Below are 23,912 nucleotides of genomic sequence, written 5' to 3'. Positions count from 1 at the left end.
TGCCTGTACAACCAGCACAGCATAACACTGCACTGCTTAAATGTAGTACAACCTCCCAGCATCCCAGGGCTGCAGCCCCCACCCCAACAGGAGGCACAAAGCACCAGCTCCTCCTCCAAACACAGCCAGGACACCTCATCACATGGGCAAGCACAGCAAGGATTGAGATTTCACTGTCATTTTTCCATCCTTCCACCCATCTGATGAGAGATGGTGGCAGGGGGAGCTGAGACCTGAGTTTCAGAGCTACCTTCTTCATCTCAGAGGGAAACAATCCATAACCCCCCTGCTGCACAAAGGGCAGGCAGGAAGCACCCGCATCTCAGCGGATTAGTGCACAGCCGTGTAGGCTGCAGTGCTAGATGGGCACAGCTGGCATCGATTTGATACCACTAATGGCTCTGCTCTTTCATTAAGTGGTTCAGAGCCGGCCTCTACCTGAACTGAGCTATCAAGCTGACAGCAGTGGAAAGACTGGACTCTGTTAAAATTAAATAAAAAGGAAAGCAGAAAAGAGAATCCTGCCTGCATCCGTGGGAAGAAAGCCTCATCTTCTGTTTGACAGCCAACAGAAACAACTGTCTTGGTGCTAGGGGTCCAGGTCTGGGGAGAAGAGTGCCTAAGAGCTTCAGGAGGAGGAGTGCCCACAACAGAGAGCTCACGATAATCAGCATCAGGAGCTTCCCACTGGAAAAGCGGCTGGGGAGCCAAGCGGAAGGAATAGGAGGAGACTGGACATGGAGCTGAGGTAGCCAGCGCATGGGAGGGCTGAGCTGGGAGCGGGAGCTGAGGTACATGAGAGGGAGAAGCACTAGCAGGGACTGTCTTCACAGCTTCATTGGAAGGTTGGAGTGGGGGAGAGGCTGAAACAGAGACTGTTCTCCTTCGGGGGTGTGGGGATTCTGGAGGGAATACCACCTAGAAAGACAGGGAAGAAAAGTGAGTAAATCCAAAGAGGAACCAACAAGCACCTCCTGCAACTGGAAGGTTGGAAGCACAGACCAGTAAATAACGATCTCTGCTGCCTCGTGCTTTCCCTCCTACTCTTCTGAACCTCCCTGGTTCATATCAGAGCACAACTGGCATTAACCTCACTGCCACAGCCAAGCAAAGCAGGTAAGAACAGAGGCCTGTGGCGGTTACCATCTTTATCTAAGGGGAAGAAAGTAGCAAACAACCAAGGGAAGGGAAAATAGAGAAGGGAACTCGCTTCTCTGTGTAGCTCTAAGGATGAGCACCATCTTACACCCAGAACTTCCTGCACAGGCACGTACTGGGGAAGGCAAGGCATCCCTCTCTGACAGGCATCCCAGAAGGGGCTTCAAACAACACCCACACAGGTATTTGATATGCAGTAGCAGCAGGCTGCCCAGATACCATTACCAGCACCTCCAGATATCACTCCAGTTCTCAAACATGAACTGGGAACTGAGAGCCAGTTTACTTTTCAGGTCAGAAGAGGCTGAGTAGAAGCAGTCAGTTCTTCATTTCATGTTGCTGAAGGTGCCACCTAACATACACCTCCACAAAATGCTGCCTAGACAGAGGAACACGCTCCAGTTTCCCAGAAGTAGAAGCACCCCCTCACTTTCTACCTTCTCTATTTGCTGTCCACCATTCTGCTCTTCCCCCTGGGGTCGGGCAGTGATAATGACCCCCTCTGTCAGCCAGTCATCCTGGCTTTTCTGCTCCTCCTGTTCCTGTTTAGCAATCCCCAGTCTGTCCTGCAGCTCTTCAATCAAGCGATCCTGGGACTCAGTCTTGTGAAATATTGCAGGGCCCAGTTTACGCCTTGGAGAGAGGTCACGACTCATTGGATGCACATTGGAGGTTTCTTTTGTCCTCTTGATTAAAGACTTAATCTAGATGAGAAAGGCAATAGTGTCAGCAGAGAACAGAGTAAGAGCAAGCCTCAAGATGCAGCAGCACAAACTCAAGCCATTAGTGACAAATGTAAGCAGGAAGAGTGATGACATTAATTCCACAATGCCAAAATTCTTCTTGGCACGGTCCAGAACAGTGACTCAGTGCAAGGAAAAACTCTGTAAAGATAACCACTGCAGCCAGAAATAACTATCCAGAAAAGGAAGGCAAAGATTAGCCAGCAGAAAGCCAAGATACGAGGTGCAGCACAACCATTCCACTGAGTAAGGAAGAAACTTCAGCATCACAAGGAAACACGGCAGACTTGCAGTGTTTGCCCTTTACAAGCACAAGACTTGGTCCGGTGCACAAAGCGTACATCCAGAGCTGGAAGGAACACTAACAGGTCCAACAACAAGACCTAAAAAGGCAGAGGAACATCTTCCAGAGGAGTGAATCAGCCCTTTAACTTTTCAGAGGCCTTTATGGACTAAGCGTCTGCCTCATTCCATTTAAGGAAGAAAACCCCATCTCCCTGGGCAGTCCTTACACTCTGCCATGCTCTGTGCTGCTGACCAACGTGCAGAACGGACCACAGGACAAAGCAGAGGACTTAAAGCCTCCATAACATGCAGCTGTCGGTAACACTGCTCAACACCACATGCTGTTAGTGTGGGTGAGCCCAGGCACACTCACACCACACGCAGAACGTTAGTGCACTGTCAGGACAGCCCTAACTACGACTCATCCTCCTCCCACATTCATTCAGTGCCTGCCTGGCCCGACGCAGAAATCCTTTCAATGGGTGGCTTGGAGAGGCATGGCAAATCCCATTCAGCTTTCCAAGTGTTTTCAGGAGATTCCGGAGCAACCGCAGAGCTTCCGATCCGCTCATTTTCCTCATCTCCTCCAGCTCTGTTCATGTTAGTGGTACCTGCCTTCGTGGGAGCTCTCTCTCTGCCCTGCCTCTTCTTGACCAGGTCAGGACAGCCACCTCCTTGGATTTCAGGTGGTACTTCAGCCTTCAGCTCCTGTTCTCGCTCCACAACGAAGCCCAGCTGTTTTTCAGTGTCTGGGAAGACACCCCACTGATCCAGGGCCACAGCAGAAGGGTCACACACAGGACTCAAAATGCCATCACTCTTCTTGTGTACTTCTGGTACATGCTCTGACAGCTCCAGGGCCCACCGCTCAGCTACAGCTGCTTTCACACTTCTGCCTTGAGCAGGAAGGGCTGAATGATCCCGGAGCACTCCCTGCTGATCCAACTCTTTAGCTGCCTGCCCCTTCCCTCGGCCACTTATTCCAGCGTTTGAAATTGAGATGCTTGAGAGTTTGGGGTCACTTCTCTGCTCCTTCTTCTCACTCTCCTGTGCCAGCTCTAAGCCCTGTGCCTCCACCTTAGCTGATCTACACAGAAGCTCGGCTCTGGGAGCCGGCACAGCCTGGCAAGTCTTCCTGGAAGAGTCAGGCTTTCCAGTCTGCCTCGCCGAACTTGCAGAGGCCAACTGCTCCCCACGAGTAGCAGAAACAGAAGAGACACGTGGAGGGGGCACAGGGACCATTTGTGGCAAAGAGGGTACGCGTGGAAGGGCGGCACACTGCCCTGAAGCAGGCCATAATACAGTGCTGCTGCCTTCCTCAGGGCAGAGAACTGAGGGGGCACCTGCTGGCACTGCCACGTCTGTGCTGTGCCTGACAGAAGGGCATTTGGAAGGGGGCAGCACTGTTAGACTGGGAGGGATGCTGCTGGAGTCTGCATCTGCTGAATCGGGAACCGGCTCTAGGGAGGGTTCAGGAATCAGAGACATAGTCTGTAAAAAGGAGACAGGAGAAAGGAGGAGAAAAAAGAAAGGTAAGAAATAAGAAACAGGGGGCAGAAAAAAACAGGAAGTATGGTATAAAGCATAACAATTGTCATCTCCAAATCAGGAGCCATGCTGATCCTGAGCCTTCAGAGAAAAAGGAATGAGAAAAGGGGAGCAAAGAGGAGAACCAATGTGACACCGTGCTCATCTTTGCACACAACCACAGGATACGAAGATCTACAGCCATCAAGATCCTTTTTCTCTGCCACCCTCTTACGTAACACCTCGTGTGTTCACCTGCAGCTGCGATGGGGGCACGCAGCAGCTGCCAGGAAATCAGCTACAAGCCCAGGAATGTCTGCACTGTGAGCAAAGGTCACATTAGCAGCTCACGCTCCGCTATGAACATCCTGTATTTCAAAGCTGAAAAAAAGAGCAATGGATGAGTAGAACAAATCATGTCATTTTCTTCTCGATACACCAACAATGTGCTCCAGGTGCCCCAGTTCACAGCAGAGAAAACAAAGCTTCAGGGTACGCACAACAAAAGCATGACATGGCCTTTGTTCCGCTCACAACATCAGTCTCACCTTGGATGTGACACACATTGAACCTCAACACATTTGCCAGACATTCCACGCCCTTGTAAGCTTTGCTCACATTGCCAGATGAACCTCTGCTACTTCGGTCACAACATCCACATTTCAATTGTAACAAGATCAGTTTTCATTTTAAGCCAAAATACACCCTAACAAGAGTGACTGATACTGAGTTGTCAGTTCTCGGCTCAAAGAGTGTTTAAAAGAAAACACGAACCAGGGATCCTCCTTTTCCTGTTCTCAATGGCTCCTGGCTGAGCCTTAGGAGACAAACTGGCATTACACCTTTTTCTCAGAGAGAAAATGGGAACATTGCCTTAGCCAGGCTCACACTGTAGGTCAGCCCCAGGCCAATGCAGAGCCCTGTGGGTTTTAAAAACCTATCCAAAGATCTCCAGATCCAACAGATATCGAGACACGCTCTGATTCTTCACTGGGTTTTCTGAAAAGCTTTAAGAAGTTAGATGCTCACATCCCAACGTAGCAACAGCTCAGTCTTTACTTACCTGTATGGAGACTGGTCAGGAATAAGAGGCAAAAATTAACCAGAATACAAACAAAATCTGCCAATAGTTGGAAGAGACAGATACCTTCAGGTGGCCACCTAACATGCACCCATGCCAAGGGGTCAGGAGCCAGCAGACACACACTGGTGAAGTCCCCAGGTAGTGCTGTGGAGAGGCATCTTAGAAAGCCACAGGGGACTGCAATTAATCACAGGTTGCTCCTCATTTCCAGAAGCGAAGCAAGATGAAAAGAACCAGCAAGTGCATTAATTAAAGTAACAAGGGAATTTCCTCATATTGCCCTCCCTGTATTTTGCCTAACGTGGATGTACTTGTACAGGTAAATGGGTGTTATACTATAGTTCACAAAGTATATAGTATAGTTGCACAAAGTTTCCAGACTTTGTGCAAGGCAAGGCTGTCATTTTGCTCAGAAGCAAATATTCTCAGCATACAGAAAACACACTCACTCCAAATGACGAGCAATGACTAAATACAAATCAGCACCATAACAGTTAAACCCCAGCAGCACAATGCACAGCGAGCCAGCATCACGTTACACAGAGATCTCAGAGGCTGAAAAACCAAGTGTATTAAGTAATCTCAGTGCCTGCTGATGAGCTCGATAACCAAAATCAGACGGATTTTGTAAGCAAAAAGAATGAGCAACTCATTAAAGGTGAGCAAAAGATGATAGAAGGGTAATGTATCGGTCTGTAATAGCACCTGTTACTCCAGGGTATGATAGGAGCGAAACGCTGGAGCTGCCACCTCTTCCAATACCATCCTCTGGGGCCTGCAGTTGTACCAACTACCAACTGCAGGTAATTACATGCTGCCCCTCGTTTCCCTGCCCTATTTCTTGCAACCACATACAAGTCTGGCATGTGAATGACAGCCTTTTCGTTTTCACCTTTGGCAAAGACCCCACTTCTCCCCCCCAGATCATTTCTACAGGGAAGTCAGCACCCCCCATTGACAGAAATAGGGGAGGTAAAAACAAAGAAAAAGGACTGAGAGGAAAATGAAGAATGGGAAAAATTAAAGTAGCTGCTCAAAAACAGCCAGTGTCAATAATAACCAAAGAGAAACTATTACAGAAATCGTGCTGCTGGTTCTGCAGGGAACAACACTTAAGACAGATGGGCTCAATGCCTTTCAAAAATCCTAACGCTGCATTTACAGATCTTGAGATCTTGTTGCATTTCAGGTTGCTTTTAGAGCTCAAGCAGACAAGAAGCCAGGAAGGAAGGCAGTGTTACAGAAAGCACGTAGCCTCATTCAGGCAGCTACCATTGGAGTTGCGTAAAACACAAAGGCGTGTGTTGGGTGAGGACGTCCCCTGCTGCCAAAGCTCACCTAGGAGCAAAGGCTGGTGGCAGCAACCACACCCTGAGCTTGTTTTCTGAGCCCTGATAAAGCAGCAGGAGGCCCTGGCACCTACAGTGCACAGAAGCAGCAAGGCAGGGTACGCTGCCAGCAGCACAGGTGGGAACTCTCTCCAGCTTCACAAGAGCACAGTTTTTGAGCTGCATGGAACAGATACTCGCTGATAGCCTGCTCTCTGCCCTAGGACCTAATATGGAAAAAGAAAAGCACCAGTAAGGCAGCACTATTTGCAGTGACTAAATACATACTAAATTAAGTCCAGAGAAAACAGCGAGCAGCTCCTTGAGTCTCAAAATCAAGTATGTGAGTCACAGACTGGAGACTTGAATTAAAGCCAATAAGTACAGGGCAAGCAAAGTCCCAAGGAGCACACAGGCTCACTGCTGGCTTCTCAGCTGTCTACATCTTCTCAGCTCTGACCGCCTTGGGACCAAACTCACAGCAGGAGATGGAGGTTAGCGCAAGCAAGAGGAAAAAATAAGATAGTTTGGAACTTCCATAGCATTACAAAGCAGACTTGCACGTGTATGTAAGAAAGGCACACCCAATAATGACAACATATTAGATATTTGCTTCTCCACCTCTCTCAGAACAAATACAAAAGAATAATTCAGCAATGCTACAAGCAAACCAGCTGAAAGTAGAGAGAGGAAAGTTATATTGCCATGACTGTGGGTAGATGAACCATGAAAATAAACTCCATAGTTAACCACCTAGTGTAGAAAGGATAGTACACCTATCTGAACAGAAACGTGTGCATCTGTAAGTTATCTAGGCACACAGAGCAGGTGCCTGGTGCTCCACTGGCAAGTTAATCCTCTGCTTCTTCTATTATAAGAATCTTTTTGTGTGCCACTTGGGACTGAAGCAGCAGCAGCAGCTCTCTTCCAATATAATACACTGATTTGCAAACGAGATCCTGAACAGCATTTGCCATCCTTCACCTGCACAAGCTCAGTCTTTAATCCTATTTGGAAGTGAGTAGGTGATATTGTTTTAAAATTGAAACCCTCGAAGTTTTCATCTGCTCGATGCAATGGTTTCAATGCTCATACCACACGCCTTTAAGCCCCTAATGCCCTTCTCAGGGAAGCACAAAGTATAGGCACACTGCAGTGGAGGCTCAGCCCACGGAACAGAAGAGCCTGGCCTCTGTCATAGAGCAGACTGATGATCCCTTACTTCTGTTCAGTTGCAGCACAGCAAAATAATTCACCCTGCACTGAGCAGTAACTAAGCTCATTATCTTTGCCAAATGCAGACAAACTGCACAATGGATGGAAAAAACTGACCCCAGAACTCCCTTACCCACACCAGCAATGGGAAATTATCGCAGTCAAGAACCTACAGCAGCACAAATACCAAAGGAAGTTCCGCAGGGTGAGAGGTAAAGCAGACATTCAGGAAATCAGATAAGGTCAGCAGATGTGGCCAACATGCAAGAGCCTGGGCATGGGAAGGGACGAGATGAGGTGCAAGGTGTCAAGATAAAGCACCTTAAAGTCAGAGAGGGACGCCATCAGCTCATCCAGTTCTCGTGTAGCTGAAGAAGCAGAGATACGGGTCTGCTGCTGACTGGCGGTGACACGCTGGGGGCTGCTCACCTCCCCTTGGCTCACAGTGATTGCAGGGCTGACAAAAATAAAATACATTTATTTTTAAGGAGTGCATCTGGGCTCGGGGGAGAGCTCCTAGGCTGAAAGTCTCACTGGCCCCACTAAACAAGCACAGCATGGCAAGTGTCATCAGCACTGCTCTTCTGCAGAAGAGCATCAGCATCTTCAAGTGCCTCCTTGACTTCCCACCCTGCAGCCAAAGCACATCTGTCTGCCACTGTCCCACAACGTCTGCCCCTCCACTACTCTCCCAATTCCCATAACAGCCTGTCCAACCCCACCGCACCCATTGAAACACTACTTACACTGGGCTTGGCACAGAGCTCTCCAGCTCATCCAGCAGGCTCTCCACACTGGGACGCACATCTTCAATCCCACGCCCACCATTTCGCTTTGGTTTTTCTTTTGTAGGGGGTGCAGCCTTCCCTCCTGCAGAGCTGCTGCTCTCTGGGATGACATAGTGAGGTCCAGCCACGTTGGGCAGTGATGGGCTTCTGCTGACTTCATCTTTAGAACAGAGGAGCAGAGTTGTTCAGACACACAGGCCCATTTATATATGCAAATTAAAGAAAAGAGCAACATGCTGCCCAGAAACCCTGTTGGAATCACCATCTTTGAGGATGGTTAGACCTTAGAGTACAAGGGCCTAAACAACATAATCCAGCTTTTAAACTGTGAAGTTAAGAGTCATTTTTAAAGCTAGACCAGCACTGAGTAGGGTGCAGAACCTCAAGAGATCCCACCCACTAAAGGAATCCTTGTTCAGGGCTGGTGTCACCTCCCTCTGCACAGACGTTGGAAGGAAGAAGCAGGCTGCTACTTTGGGAAATAAGCTATTCACTAACACCAAATGTCTTGCTAGTCCTTACCTGCTGGGAAACCACTGGGGGGATTATGTTGAACAGCATTCAGTTCCAGGAGAAGCCTGTCCAGTTCCGAGAGGTTGCTGCCCAGGGAGGTGCTGGTCATTGTGGGAGACGGTTCTGCAGACTTCTGCTTGTTTGGGAAGCTGGAAATTAAAGGGAAGTGTAAATCTTCTGCTTTGAGACACAACAGAATGATGGAGGGAAACTTATACTGAGTTCATACAGGTACTGTATTCTTTTTAGGCTGAGGCTTTTAGCTCTGTGGGGAAAGCTGTGTGCTTTGTGTCTGTCACCACAGCTGCTGTTTAGCCACATCTTTACTTGTAAGTTACAAAGAAACAGCACTGATAGACAGGGGCTCAGATCTTAGGACTCTGTTCTGCACTGTTCTACAGCGAAGAGTTAACTGCCTACAGATCCAAGATGCACAGAACAGCAGCAGAACCATTAGCTGGCATAAAGGAAAAAGGCCTGTTTCTGCTGACAGCACACCGAGCAACAAAAACCTCTCCTCTGGAGCAAGGGGACGCAGGGCCAGCACAGGCTGGAGAGAAGGCGAAGTACAAAACTCAAGCTACCAAAGCTACTGAAAACAGTAGGTTGTGTGTCCTGCAAAAGGCTGCCAAGAGGTCCCTTTTCAAGTCCTCAAACCTTTGGAGAATTCTAATCAAGTTACAATAAAGTAATCTGAAAGCATTTTCTATGATGTTCAATACACAAGACTCCACAGAGGTCTACCTACATACACATATATATAAAACACCGCCTGTAAGTTACAGCTTATGCTCCAAGAGAGATCCCATTTAGCCATGCTCAACTGCAAGGAGTTTCAAAGCAAAACAGTAGCAGTGCAGTGACCTGGACAGTAACTACACTAACAACAATCTACCCACTGTCAATAGCAGGGAAATTTTCTCCTAGTTTTATTAACAGACAAATAACTTCTAATGCTTTAGAGGTTCTTATTTGATCAAAGATACTTCCCAAATCCAAACTGGGAATTTATCCTGTGCCCACATCCAGCTCAGAAAGTTAATACGCAGCAGGTTTAGCACTGTCAGACCTATAGCACTAGTGACAATTACGAAACTTCATAAAGGTAGTTATTGTCTTACTCTTCAGATTGAAAACAAAGTCCACAAATGCAATCTGAGAAGGGCATACTTCATCCTGGCCCGAGCACACGAGCTCCAACTCACACAAGAACCAGACCATGCCAGACTCCCTTACAGGAGGATTCAAGGCCCTAATTATCTTGATTTTGTACTAATTGCATGCAGCCCTCTGAAAAATCTCAATTACTGCCTCCATTGAGCCATCTCTGGATACGTCTGGTTCTACCCTGTAGTAGTTCTGGTTGCGGGCAGCTTTCAGCCCAGTATGAAGAGTTGGGCATAGTCAGAACATGGCAGGAGAGCAATACTCTCCTCCACACTGTAAGAAGGTACCCAGGACAGAGGGCATCACACAGGGCCATCAGAGGTGGAGCTATGGCAGCTTCTTCCTCTCTCATCCCCATGTCAGCAGGAAGGTCCGTCTCACCATATAGACCATCCCTGCAACCGCTCAGTGCAAGAACAGCTGTCAGTGAGTATAACACAATTAGTAACTGGTAATGTCAGAAGTACTGACAGAGAAGCTTTGAAGCCCTCAGGAAGAAATTTAAATATACATGAAAATCCAAACAAACACACACCCTGCTAGGTGATGGTTACTGCATTCCTTGAGACAACTGACTCAAAGACCACACACCTCCAAAAGAGCTGAGTGGGGCTGGTTAACAGGGGGGACGGATTTGTCACCAGTCTCTGGAATGGACCCCTCAGCACAACCCAGATCCAGTCCTGCCTGATGGATCCTACGTGGTGATTACGTGGTGTGGGGAGCCTGCTTTGACAGGGGGGTTGGACTCAATGATCTCTAGAGATCCCTTCCAACCCCTACAATTCTGTGATTCCGTGATCCTCAAACTTCTTCCATAGCTGAGCAAGCTGAAGGCCCGAGTCTTTAAGTGAATATAAAAGGCAGAGCAGCAGTCTCTTACAAATGAGTAACATAAACCAACACAGAGCAACAGAAAATATACAGGAAGCACAGTGTTTGTTTCTAGTTTCAGAAGACAGCCTGAGCCACAGCAGGCTCAAGCTGTGAGTCAGGCTTCTCTCTTAGCAGGGACAAGGTACCTGTAGACGTGTTCCTCCTCACTGGCACGGGGAGAAGGGGAGCTGAGCCCGTCTCTAGGAACAGAGGTGCTGGAGCTTTTGGCACTAGAGCTGTATATTGGAGACTGGGACTGAGGCTGTGGAAACAAAATTTGCATTGAAAAACAGGGAACGCAACAAGAATACACACAGTGTATTGCAACCCAACATACTGCTAGAGAAAGCACAGCAGCAAAAAGCTGTTACACAGCCCACCAGCCCCCATCAGATGACCTACACCAGGAACAACTGTTTTCCACTTGCCTCAGATTTGCCAATGAGTCGCAGACCTGAGCTGGAAACCCCCATCCTGCTTCCTACAGGCTACAGGACAGATGACTAACCCTAATTCCATCACACTCCCACTTTGCTGGAGCAATAACGATGGGTTTTGAATTCTTTTCTGCTATCTGCTCTGACCTCCCCTCATTGCCCCAGTCTGTTTTTAGCCAAAGTCATCCCCCTTCTTGCTGTTTCCTCCCCTCAGCTAGTCCCAACAAACCAAGCACACACTCTCCCCACCTCCATCAGCACATGCCCACTTACTTGCTGGTGGGCGTATCTGGATACGTTGGGCTGCCACTGGTCCAAGGGGTCAATCACAGTCCCATTCAGGGCCTCGCTGGAAGGCGGCGGGGGCACCGGTGGTGGCACAGCAATCTCCTGGTACGTGTGGTTTCCAGTTGGGTATGAGTAAGGCGTTTCCTCTGTTAGAAACACCGGTCGCTTAGAGATATGCGAGGTGGTGGATTCCAGGTCCGCCAGTAAGGCGTCTGAAGGAACAGAAAGGAAATTAAAGCACTCAGTACTGTGAAATCCAGGATGGCAGCTGCTTCTGCCTCATTCACAAGATCTACATCAGAGAGTCTTCAGGTGATCAACCAAACGCACTGTGAGATGCTGCTGCACCTCGGACTTCCAGTACAAAGAAAAGGTTCAGAGGTATCACAGCACTCAGAAGAACCGTGCCTACCTCTGATCCTTGTCTTAACTGGAAAACCACGCAATCACTGCGACCTGCAGTCGCACAGCGTGCGCTTTGCAGAAGAGCAGCCTAGGAGAAACCTGCCTAGAGATGGACTTGCAACAGGATATTGACACAGCCTAATTACAGGCCCCACATCATCATGGAGTCATTTAACGTGGCCGCAGGCGCTGCTTTTTGCAGGAAACAAGATCTTGGGAGGGGATTTCTCCAGAGCTGAATGCACTGCAGGAAGCGTGCAGCTTTCAAATGAGTCCATCACCGCGGCACAAGGAAGATGTGCTTCAGCTTTCCTAAGAATACTCTGCACATATCACACAGTTAATGAGTTTCCAGAGCATGCCAGGTAAATGCAATTTCTCCCCCTGGAAGCAATTAGTTTGCTGGGCGGAGCCAGCTCACAGATTCCTGAAGAGAAGAAAAAACTTCCACTCGTGCCAGGCAGAGGAACCCATTGCCATAAGGTTAGAACCTCCCAGATCTTAAAGCAGGAAAAACACTCCCTTAACAGCAAGTGGAGAAAACCCACCTTTTGCCTTTCTGGATTTCCTCCTGCGAACTACCCTCGGCCCATTCCAAGCCCTGCGCTGCTCTGCTGTGACTCACAGACAAATCCCAGCTTGCCGGGTCTTCTGTCCTGCGATCCCACCCCGCTGAGCCGGCTGCAGCCCAGGGTGGGGGAAACTCCTGTGAACAACTGCAGGCCTGCACTGCACGCAGTCCAACAGAAAGCCTCACTGGCCGCCTGCCCAGCTCTCCAGAGAGCTCAAGCACACACTCTTTAAGGCCATTAGAGAGGAGCCGGGCTGCTGGGGACAGCAGCGCTCTCCATGACAAGAGCATCAGCTCATACCTGGTAGGACCCTGCGGCGATGTGGAGCTCAGCCAGACACCAGCGACACGACTTGGGCAAACCTGGAGGAGAGGCCCCACACACAGACCCAGCTGTCAGAGCAGCCTCGGTGAGCAGGAGCTGCCCTTCCCCCATGCACGACATGGAGCTCAGCTCCCAGACTGTGGGGCTGAGGGACCCAGCAGGCTCCTGCAGGCAGGGTGGCAGGGAGCTGAAGTGACCAGGAGGCAGCAGAGCAGGAGCTGAACCAGCTCACCCTAATGGCTGCCCACCAGCTCCCAGGGGCTGGCACCCGTCAGCCCAAAGCCACTTCCTCAGTGCAGCCAAGGCACTTAGCAAGCCTCCAAAAATATATTAAAGGGTCAGATGGAGGACAGCATCATCGCATTACAAGACAGGAAGGTGCTGCTTTTATATTCAACTCTTCCACAAAGCAAAGCATCATAAGAGAACAGCAAAAAAAAAAGAGCAGTTCTGCTTGCAGATAACAAACTCCCTATTAGCAAATTAAATCCTGAGTTCAATTAACTCCACGCACCTTTCATTTAGCCAGAAAGATGCTCCAAAGCCATTTAAACCAAAGGCATCTTCCCCAGGGGACCAAAATAGCCCAGGAGCAGACTCTCCAAAGGGATACAGCTGGCTGCAGCTGGGAGACAGTGAGCTTGAGCTTCTTGTTAAGCTGAAGAACAGCTGGTGGATTCCAGAGCGGAAGGCACAGCCATACCTCAGGAGAACGCTGAAGAGCTGCAGTTCTGTCAGCCTGGTCCAGTGGCTGGAGGTTTTGTGCACACAACCAAGAGAAGTGCTACCCAAGAAGGAGTGGCTTGTGCTTCTCCCCACCAATGACAAAAGCAAATCCAACTCCACCAGGAAGTAAAAATCTCATGCGGTTGTATTGTCCAGCCCCATATGGGGACCCAAGTGATTTTTCCACCCTCTGCCCCCAGCCCACCCTGCAGGACACACTGATGTAACCATCTCAGCACACAGCTCAGCACCCTCTGCTCAATGGTTCCTTGGCTGAAATGCAGCTCTCTGTTACTAATGGCACAGAAGGGAGCTTGGTTAATGCAGTGGTTCATTCCAGCAGGTCTGCAGAAGAGGGGTCTGGCAATGCCACGAGCACTCTGCTCTCAGGCTGCGAAGGAGTTAAGGAGACATTGCAGTTTAATGATTAACTTCCCCCATTCCCTCCCCCTTTCCTGACTTGAGCAAACAAGGTAGAACTGAGGAACAGGAAGCAGAGGGAGGAGAAAAAGGCTGGAGAGGAATCACGCAGTTGGAGGGTTACTGCAACTGAACTCAACTTCCCAGCTGATGCCACGGCAGCTTCAGGAATGCATGCACTCCTGGCTTCCCCTGCGGCACAGGATCCCTCACCTTAATCACTCAACTCCATACTCTGCAAAGCCTTTCTCCCTGTGCCCACCTGCCTGATGTGCCCGGAGCCGGGTTGCTCCTCCCTGAGCTCACTGCCACCATGGAAGGAAGCTCTTCCCCACCCACATTCATCCCCATTTCTGTTTCCAGCCATACGTGCCCTCTTCTGGACCAATTCCAATGAGCAGAACATAACATAAGGTGAGGGAAGGAGCAAAGAAGGTAGTTTTACTGATGGGAAAAAAAACAAAGAGCTGCTGCTCCCAATCTTTCTTTCACAAAAGGGACCAGACAGCACTAACTCGATGACTGTAAGAAAGGTGCTGTGCCTTGTGCAGCGCTGCCACTGCAGCGACTGCTCCACAAATAGAAATACTCAATTCTCAAACAGAAATATTAAAGGCTCTATTGATTTCTCAGCTAATGAAGTGCTCCTTCCCAAGGCGACTCTGCGGCACAGGGCTGCAGGAGGCGTCCATCAGCCACTCAGTGCCACACAGCCCACAGGGCACACCTGAATGGAGAGATACAGCGGTCAGAGGGCACCACGCAGCCTGTAAGGATGGAGCTGGGACCTCGGGTGGCAGCAGCTGGCTTGGCACTGATGCACCTCACCTGGTCACCTACAGCCTTGGTCACACTGAAGCCTTCTGTCAGCTCTCCTGTGCTGCGGAGTGGGGCGTGAAAGAGCAAGGGACGGTCATTACCAGCAGAGCCACAAAGCTCCAGCTCATCGTGTGCTGCACACAAGGCACCCCAGGGTGCACCATACCTTGGTACTGCTCAGCACAGCACCCTGCAGATATGGGAGGGGCACAGAAGAAGAGTGTTCTTCTCTCCACCGCAGGACCCAGAGCTCGCATACACAAGGGAAATCACAGTCCAGCCAGAGGGCTGCCCAGCCCACATCCTGCCTGCTGTGGGAGGACAGCTGCACTCACCTTGAAGTGACATTTCGATGCTGTTTCCTGGGGAGGCGAGACAGTTAAAGAGTGATATCATGGCTGATAATTTACTACTAAACAGCACTGTGATGCTTCTAGAGGTCTGGGCACGTTTGGCTCTCCCTTGTGCAAGAAAAGTCATTATTATCTATAGGGTTCTTGGGATCCTGGCCTTCTGCTCCCACACACAGCTCTGCAGATGCATTAGGTACAGATGAGTGGCTCCTAACACCAGCTGCACTGCTGCCAGCCCCCATCCCTCAGCCTGGGAATGAAAATGCAGCACAACATGCTCTGCAAAGTTAGAGGATGGATGGAAAGCTGCCTGATGTCCAGTGCACTGAACTCTCCAGAGAAAACCCTCGCACCAAGACGAGCAGCAAGATGAAAGAGCAGGGCAGTGCCTTAGGGGAAGCCCCATTCACCAGTTCAAGCTGCACTGAGAAGGGCACTCATCTCCAGAGCACCCACATGTCCCTGTTGTGCACACCTCATGCACTCCCAGCACAGGATCCTGCACCACCCCTGCGTGTCAGCACTTGCTGTGCTCTGATTGCTCTGAACCACGTGCAGCCCCAGGGAACATTCCTGGGTTTCAGCTGATACAGAGCAGTGATGCCCACCTGGGGTCACAGCACAGCCCCAAGGCAGAGAGCTGATGGCTAACAGGGGACCCTTTGTAGTGATGAACACAGTAACTCCCTTCTCTATAAATCTGAGCTGTGCTCAGCCCTGCCTAATAGATAGCGAGGTGGTGAGAAGATATTGATGTGCATCTTCCTATGTGCAAAGCATGCTGCTGGGGCCTTCCCCCTCCCTGTGTCTTCCATGCACATCAGAAATGCTCCCAGACTGAGGGGGCACAGCAAAGCAGAACAAACCGGTGCATAACAAGGCACTGACAAATCCCTTCCTGCCCATCAGCAATAGGTAAGTTTGCTTTTGCCTATTAAAGACAAGCCTTCTGTACCGAGTGTCCAGCACGACTTCAGGCTCAGAGGGCTGGAAACACAGGAACCTCAGCACAAAGATGCCAGTATTAGTGCCAGAAGAGAGAAAACCACCTGGGCTTTCCACGTGGAGTTTATGGCTGAAGATGAGCCATTGCGCCGTGCTGACACAACACACTGGAGCATCACCAGTACAACAAGCAGATCAAAAGGTTGTGGTCATATTTTCTTCATCCTATCTGCTGGGAAGGAAATGGACATGCAGTTGAGGCAAGATGCTTCAAGTGCTCCACATATCAGCCTTCCACCTTCAGCAGCTGAAAGCCACTTATGTACACCCATCAAACCACACACTGCCTGCAGCTCTGCTTCAAACAAGAGACATCTGGAAAGCAAGCAGTGCTAGAGATGGGATTCCTCACCTGGCCACCACATGCTGCAGCATTCAGATTTAGTCCCACCTCCCAGCATCACCCTGCCACGTGTCCCTGACAGCCCAGGCACACCAGGACCTTGGGGTGAGATGTGTGAGCACATGCTGCAGCACTTCACCCAGCACAGCGCACTGTAGGTGGCTGCACCTCTGCCATTCCTGCCCACACAACCAGAACCACACCACATTCTCCTGGGTTAGGCAGCAGGTTTGCCACTGACTTGGCAAATGGAAATAGAAAGCAAAACAGCTGTAATTACTGGTTGTAAATGAGGACATGGACAACGTGTCCTAGTTGTGTCCCCTGGCCTAAGACCAGCTGCAGATCCCCGTGTGCAGAACGACAAGCCATTCTCCAGCCACTTTGTCTTCGTAGCTTAAGATGCTGAATTCGGGTCCTAGATTTCTGCTGTTGCCTTAAAGAGAATGAGGGGAACTGCACCTTCAGAACCAAACCCTGAGCTCCCACATTCATCCAAGCAGCCTTTTCTGCTAAATCCTGGAATCCAAAGGTGAAAAATCTCCTTAGGGTCAAGTGAGTCTTCCCTCTCTCAGCTCCAGCAAATCCAGCTCGCGTACAGGGAGACAGCTCAGGGCAGTAACCCAACCCCTGGCAAGACAGATTTACATTGTGAGTAACTGCAAAGGAATGGGGAGCTTGGGTATATTTATCCTGTTCAATGGCCTTTCAGAAGAAACATGTGCAGTGCTCAAAGCTGCATCCCAAGGACTTGCTGGAGCCTTGCTGCTCAACTTCTCACTGCATTCAGGCGTCAGCGGGAGCCCCAGAACAGCAGCACTGTTATCAGCCATCTCCTTTCCAATGGTAAATGTGACTTAGTGAAATAGAAGAGAACTGTAAGAAATTGGACAAACATGAACAGGTGAATATGGGCATTAACTTCCAGGTAAAAAAGGCAGTGGCAGGTTATTATTGTGTTATATCCTAACGTTTTTAAATGAAAAATAAGGATCAGAAGCTGAAAGAGCAATAAAATCCAAGACTACGTTCAGAATGAGACCTGAAGAACTGGATGTGCACAGAGATGCTCTTAATACCCTGGTTTTCACTAACTCACATCAATAGAAAGCACGGGAAGCAGGCTGCCTTACTCTCCAAATCATTTTTGGAAGGAGTCATTGTGAAGTTCTCCCAAGCACAACCCTAACACAGGGTGGTGAGCATCCAGGACACGCAGCCGCCCTCAGCTCTCCTGTCAAGCAGGGTCAAATTGTTATTTAAGACAGAAAAATCCAAGGCACGGGAGGTAAGTCCTTTACCAGCCCTAACAACTGCAGGGCTGCCTGCACCAAGCAGCCACCAGGATTTATAATTCCCACTGCTGGGACCCACCCAGAGGAAATTCAAATGACACGGCTGAAAAACCGCTCTGCTGTTTGTCACGTATGTCAGTGGCTGGTACTTATTGCTCCTCATCAAGGTATCAGAGCAAGCTGTGCCTGGGCTCACAGACACAGCGCTGGGTAAGAGGGACAGCCGGACTGCTATCAGCACATGGCATGGGCAGCTCCAACAGAGGGCAACAGGTGAAAATCCCCTAAGCTTCACTGTTCCCTGTAGCTAACGTTTCCCCTTAGATGTAAGGGGGGATGGCAGAAGCACCCAAGGCTCAACAAGAGCTCGTACTGTGACAGACAGAACACCTGGTGGCAGCCACCACGAATCCCACCCATGCCACAACCAAAACAGAGACAAACCAAACAGCCAAACCCAGGGCAGCAGCCCCCGCAGCCAGCTCTAATTAGACATTTGTTGGTAGTGGTTAAAGACACCGTGCCAAGGTGCAGTCTGGACAATCAGCTGCAGCAGTGGCTGTGGCTTCCTGCCCCTACCACTGAGCCCCACAGCGGAGAGTCCGACCCAGGGCTTGTGGCCAGCCAACATGCCCTGCCACCTCCCCGAGCACAGGGCTGTGCAAGTGGTCCGACTATTTGGGTTGCTGTCTGTTGGCTCCCTGCACATCTGGGGTGTGAGGATGAGTCCAAGCCCCACAGGCTGTAGCTGTAGCTTACAGCAGGGTGTGCAGCCTCACGCTGCCCCTGACACCACAGTCAGACGCTTCCCCACCAACACAGCCTCGTCACCCTGCAGAGTTATTCCTTCTAGATAAACTCACCCGGTTCTTGGAAGCCCATCCCCAGCCACTCTGCGACTAAAGCAGCTCCTAGAAAACATTTTGAAGAGAGTGACGCCAAAATCCAGCCCTTCTCTAAACGGACAGAATAAACAGTCTGGTTGAAGCAGGAAATGCTGCACCTCCATGTACCAAACTATCCAGAGCACAAACTGAAATCCAACGTCATCCAGCTGAAAGAAACCCCCCATCCTCCTGTCCCATTCCCGTCATTACCCCGTGCCTCCAATGCAGACCACAGCAAATGCAGCCTGAAATGGGCAGAAGGAGCAGACTAACTGCTGCTCCCAAATTCAGATGGCCCTCACCACTACCAACCACTACCTCTGACACAGGGCTCCAGCAGGGCTATGCAGCATACAGCCTGACTGGTGCAGCTCTGCTCACACCAAGCATGTCCCACAGTGCTTAAGCAATGGCTTTTGACACAGACAACCAACCCCCTCCCATAAAACCCTGAAGAAACGCCAACTCAGCATGCTACAAGAGAAGGCATTAAGTGAGTCTGCACTGCTATGGGATCCTTCTGAGGGGCGGAGGTGAGAGAGCAGCGTGTGTTTGTTCTGAGAAAACAGAGGTCAACACAAGATCCTTCCTGAAACCCACCACACCACTTCCTACCAAATAACAGAAGCATTTCACTGTGCCATGCAGCTGCCCACTAACCTCGGCAATGGGGCAGCATTAGCGTGCTGATGGAACCAGCCTGTCAGCATCACAAGGGCATCCCGCTCCTGTGCAGCCAGCAATAGGGCTTCTAAGGGCACAGACACTGCTGAGGGCAGCCAGCTGCCTGCAGGAGGCACCAGAAGCCCCAGGGACTCATGGCTCCATGCCTGGACGCAGCAGCCCCAACCACCTCTTGCAGCACTGATGCCACAGGCTGGGAAACCCTTCCAACCCAGGGTTGGCAGGAAGGTAACCTCACCTCACCTGGACCCACAGGGCATGGGATCATCAGTGCAGCAGGCAGGCTGACAGACACAGCAACCGCCTTGAAGATCCGTGTCAGCACAGTTTCCTGGATGAAACCACACAAACCCACAGCGTTCGCTGGCCCTCAGTCCTGTGTGAAGGAACCACAGCAGATTTTCCTGTTGGAAGAGAAGCTTTGCCATTTAGCTCTCAAACAGTAAATGAGACCCCAGCTCAGGTGGAGGGAAGTGAAGCGCTCCCAGTCATTCTGTCTTCCTTTGACCTCCCTAGAGAAACCTTCATGACCCTTCTGCTATCTCAGAACACTCCTGAGGTGTTTCACATCATCTTCAATGCACTGAAGACGTTTATTGAGCATTTTCACACTGGAAGTGATCTGCAACTTAAGTATCATCTCCTTTCATAAGGGATGCAGTTGGTGCATGAGAGAGTAAGGAGAGCTGGAAGATTATCGGACACAAATCCAGAAGGAAACATGGTTTTGTTTCCTGTGTGTGGCTGGAATGGAACTCCCTGCAGCCAAACAGGACAGCCTTTTCCAGCTCTCCCAGTTATCCTCAGCCCACTCAGCAGCTGCAGCCATCACTCTTGGAAACTGTCAACAAAAAGACCAGAAGCAACAATCTCTCAATGGTTGTGTAGATCCAAAGACAGTCAGAGTGAAGTGGGGCTGGATAGATGCAGCCTAACCTGGCTGCTCAGGTCTGCTCTGCTCCGCTCCCCTCCAGGGAGCAGCACCTGAGCCCACCAACACCACCTCCCCAGCTCTGCTTTCTCAGCCTGCTCGCACCCAAATGTGAGACCTCCTATTCATTTCTCATTGCCAGAAAGTCCCAGGGAGGGTGGGAAGGAGGAGTCACTTCCTGTCACAAACCACATCCACTTTTAAATAGCACACTTTTCCCCGCACTAGAAGTGAAAAGAGACCTCTTATACTTAAATTTACAGCCCTGAGCAGCAACCTCAGCTCATCCCAGGAAAAAACACCCTGTGTTAAGGCCTGGAGCCTTAAGCTGAACTCACACCCCATCTCACTGGGACGACGACAGCAGCTCAAACCTCAACTCCTCTGTGGCACAGCTGGGGGAAGCTACCAGAGAACACAACTGCTTGCGTGGTTCCTTCCCTTCTTGATTCACTGCGCTCTCAAGCTGAATCCTAAACAACAGGAAACAATTACCAAAAATGGACAAGCTTCAGTCAAAAAATTCTTCTGCCGTTCTATGAACAGTCTTCTGAAGAATCAGGAGAAGCACGGAGAGAGTTGGTGAGTCACAGCCCCGGCACATCCCGTCACACAGCAGCAGAACCCACCCCATGGCTCACACGCTGGTGAGGAGCACAAGGCAGCGCTCTGGCTTTCTGAACTGGGAAGCTGAAGATTGCACAAGAGAAGTTGGGAAGTGTTCTATGTATTGCAGAGACTCGACCAGATTTAATTCAGTGCTTCAGCTCATGGCTGTCAGTAATTCAGATGGCACTGAGGAGGTACCGCAGCCCCCAGGTGTCCGGCTGCCCATGATACAGCACTCACAGCAGAAGTGGGGGCTGTTTTCAGCCAGGTTTTACTGTTACGGCAGCTGACAGCTCCACACCTTAAACACAAAGCTCCAAGAATTCCACATGGCATTGATACAACAGGCTGCAACTCGCAGCAAAGCCTGCAGCCACAGCACCCAAACTCTGACGGGGACCACAAACCACAACACTCACAAGTCCCCAACAGTGAGAAGAATCATCTGCCGTGCAGGAGTGGAGCTGACCCACAGCAGCAAGCAGCCCGATTTAGCATGGCAAGTCCATGTTCTATCAGAATAGAAAGTCTGTGCCTCTCAGGCCTGTCCTAAGAATACTTAAGTTGGAATTTCTCAGCCTCACTCTGTTGCCTGCTACAAACCCCACCTGCCACCATGTCTTCATCAGAAGCCTCTCCTCCAGAGAGCAAACAAACTGATGTTCATACAGGATGTATTCAGGGCCCCCTGAATAAGAGAAGCAACAATCTGCACAAATTAGGTTGCCTCGGTCCCTCAACCACCAAATTGGAAACAGCTTTGGTCTCCAAGGAGGGTAAGCACAGCCTCTGACACTGTCCTCCCAGCGCGGCTCTTCTTGTGCAAGATCTATTCCTGATCTCAGCCTGAGAGCACGCAGCTCCTCGGGCACTTCCAGGAAGTCCCAGACAAAGGCACCAGCAAATGGCCAGAGCTGACAAAAACTATTCCCGAAAAGCAAACAAGCAGCACTGAGCTCACCCCACAGGGACAGCTTCCCACGGCCAAGGCTGATCCAAATACCAGCTCCCTCGTAGGCCGGCAGGAAGGGGGGCTCAGTGCAGGCAGCTATCTGAGGAACCAGAGCCTTCCTGCTGGAGCAGCACACAGATCCAAAACCCTCGGTCACACAGTGCTGCTACCTCCATGTGCCCACTGAAAGGAGGACAGGCATTTTAATGGCATTTTTTAAGACCTGGGTGGACTGCATTTGCATAACTGTAGGCAGCACCGAGCTGCAGCATGCACTGATGAGGAGCAGATCTCTCTTCAGGGGGGTTTCTAAGCAGGAGCCTATTGCCATGAGCTGTGCCAGAACAGCAGTGGCTCCCAAAGCTTTGAGCCACACCAGCCCTCCTTCACTTATAATTTCAGGGGCCCCAGGTGGAAATGAGACGTTGGTGAATGCGAGGATTTAACAGGACACCTCACACAGCCGCACAGCACTTACCACTTGCAGGTCACAACTTGGAACTGCTGATTCTACTCATCCGGGGATGGAAAACGTCACATCGGGGCTTACAGGGGAGCAGGGCAGCACAGAGCTCAGGATACAGTTTCACAAGATGCAGAAAGACAAATTAACAGCTCACCACTGCCAAAAATGGAGAGGTTTTACTCCCTCTTCCAGATGTGTGCCGCTGCCACTTCCTTCTCTCAGCTCCAGTTCTTACAAGACCCCTCCACCAACCAGTTCAACAGAATACAAATCCCCACCCAAAAAGAAAAGATATTGTTCCTTCAGAGTTAGAAAAGTGAGGTGAGTAGAGCACCTAACAGAAAGGATGGGGTACGGCCCCTGGCAGAGGAGGCAGCAGAAGGCACAGGAGATGGAAGCCCAGCAGGGCTTATCCATCACCTCACCCATCTGCACACAGAATGGCTTTGGACTCAACCAGAGACAAAACACTGTTGGAGTTTGCACATTCTGACTTAATTATCTGCCTTATTAAAAGTAAGAGGTACGGGAAGGCACACAGACCTATAACTAATACATGGAAGATCTGCATGGTGGTGCAATAATAGACACGAAACTTAAGGAAAGAAAAAAAGCCTGCATCTTTTAAACAGTGGAAATCCTATCCAAACAGCACGAACAGATCTGAATATAGACCCTTCCGGGCAAAACGCCAATGACAAAACTTGAGACACCCATAAAAGATGATGAAATGAAGGACAGAAATATTAGTACAAATTCCAAATTCATTACAAGCATTAGAAGCACAAATCCTGCCCGTGAGACACAGAACCCTCTGGCTATCAAGCAGGAATCAGCAGCACAGGGCAGCACGCTAAAGAGGCACTGCCACAATGTTCAGTACAGCCTCATGGAGACAGTCCCAACCTGAGGGATGCCATCATGCAAACCTGGAAGACAGCAGCTCACCAGGGCTTATTCCACCATAGCAACTTGCTAGTAGTTAACAAGTATAGCTCTGAAGAGTGTAAATGCAAGCAAAGTGCAACAAATGTGAACCTGCCCTTAAGGTGCATCACACTGCAAAACCTAACACCTGCATGGAGAAAGGAGGTCCCAGCACATCTCAGACACTGCGGGTACCTAATGAGATCTCAAAGGGCTTTTCCAGTGTAAAGGAAACACGCTCAAAATGGTGGATCCTTCTAGTTAGGAAGCTGTGGTTTCTGGAAGGGTTGACTGCAACTGAGCAGGAGCACACTTGGAAGCAGTGGTGAGCTCTGTCCAGGCCAACACGTGTTAAGTCATCACCTGGAACAGAGCTACACGAAGCACTGCCAGCAGCACCATGCAAACAGCACAAACAGGGCAGGGGGAAACGACGACACAGCGTGCAGCATCTTTCAGACACGTAGGTCTTTGTGCTGCTTATGGCTACAACAGGTAGGAAGCTTTAACCTAAAGCTTTAAACCTAAAGGTGAACCAAATACAGAGCAGGTAAGCGGCACCTTTGGAAGTCTGTCTCCAAGAGAAGCCCACAGAGTACAGCACTCCAGAAGCAGTATTAATAAAGGGAACAAACATGTATCAGCATCTCCATCGCAGTGCTCTGCATTGGAGCACCTCACTCTGACAACTGAAGGCTGCTTTGCTCATAACAGAACTCGTGACCACAGAAGACCACGATTAAATAATGATGGAAACGGAGAAGAAAGATTTTGGGAGGTAGAAG

General features: G+C 50.0%; 1 protein-coding gene across 6 annotated transcripts in view; it reads right to left on the bottom strand.

Moving 5' to 3' along the window:
* Positions 1–23,912, bottom strand: part of PXN (paxillin) — a 38,028-nt gene that overhangs the window by 6,548 nt on the left and 7,568 nt on the right. Inside the window, exons 1-9 of one of the 6 annotated variants that reach the window (XM_032447888.1) lie at positions 20,669–20,693; positions 11,395–11,621; positions 10,831–10,946; positions 8,651–8,790; positions 8,087–8,288; positions 7,662–7,797; positions 2,640–3,677; positions 1,596–1,862; positions 526–918 (exon numbers count right to left, since the gene is read on the bottom strand). In XM_032447888.1, the coding sequence (XP_032303779.1) occupies positions 526–918; positions 1,596–1,862; positions 2,640–3,677; positions 7,662–7,797; positions 8,087–8,288; positions 8,651–8,750 (2,136 nt within the window). In that variant the 5' untranslated portion in view covers positions 8,751–8,790; positions 10,831–10,946; positions 11,395–11,621; positions 20,669–20,693. Of the gene's footprint in view, positions 1–525; positions 919–1,595; positions 1,863–2,639; positions 3,678–7,661; positions 7,798–8,086; positions 8,289–8,650; positions 8,791–10,830; positions 10,947–11,394; positions 11,622–12,362; positions 12,553–13,224; positions 13,396–19,485; positions 19,614–20,668; positions 20,694–23,912 lie in introns of those variants that run through there. The other 5 variants (XM_032447887.1, XM_015877957.2, XM_015877956.1 and 2 more) reach the window with 5 other exon arrangements.

The sequence above is a fragment of the Coturnix japonica genome, chromosome 15, assembly GCF_001577835.2.
Source record: "Coturnix japonica isolate 7356 chromosome 15, Coturnix japonica 2.1, whole genome shotgun sequence".
Taxonomy (NCBI): domain Eukaryota; kingdom Metazoa; phylum Chordata; class Aves; order Galliformes; family Phasianidae; genus Coturnix; species Coturnix japonica.
Note: the sequence above shows the minus strand (reverse complement) of the source record. Positions and strands in the feature narration are given on the sequence as shown.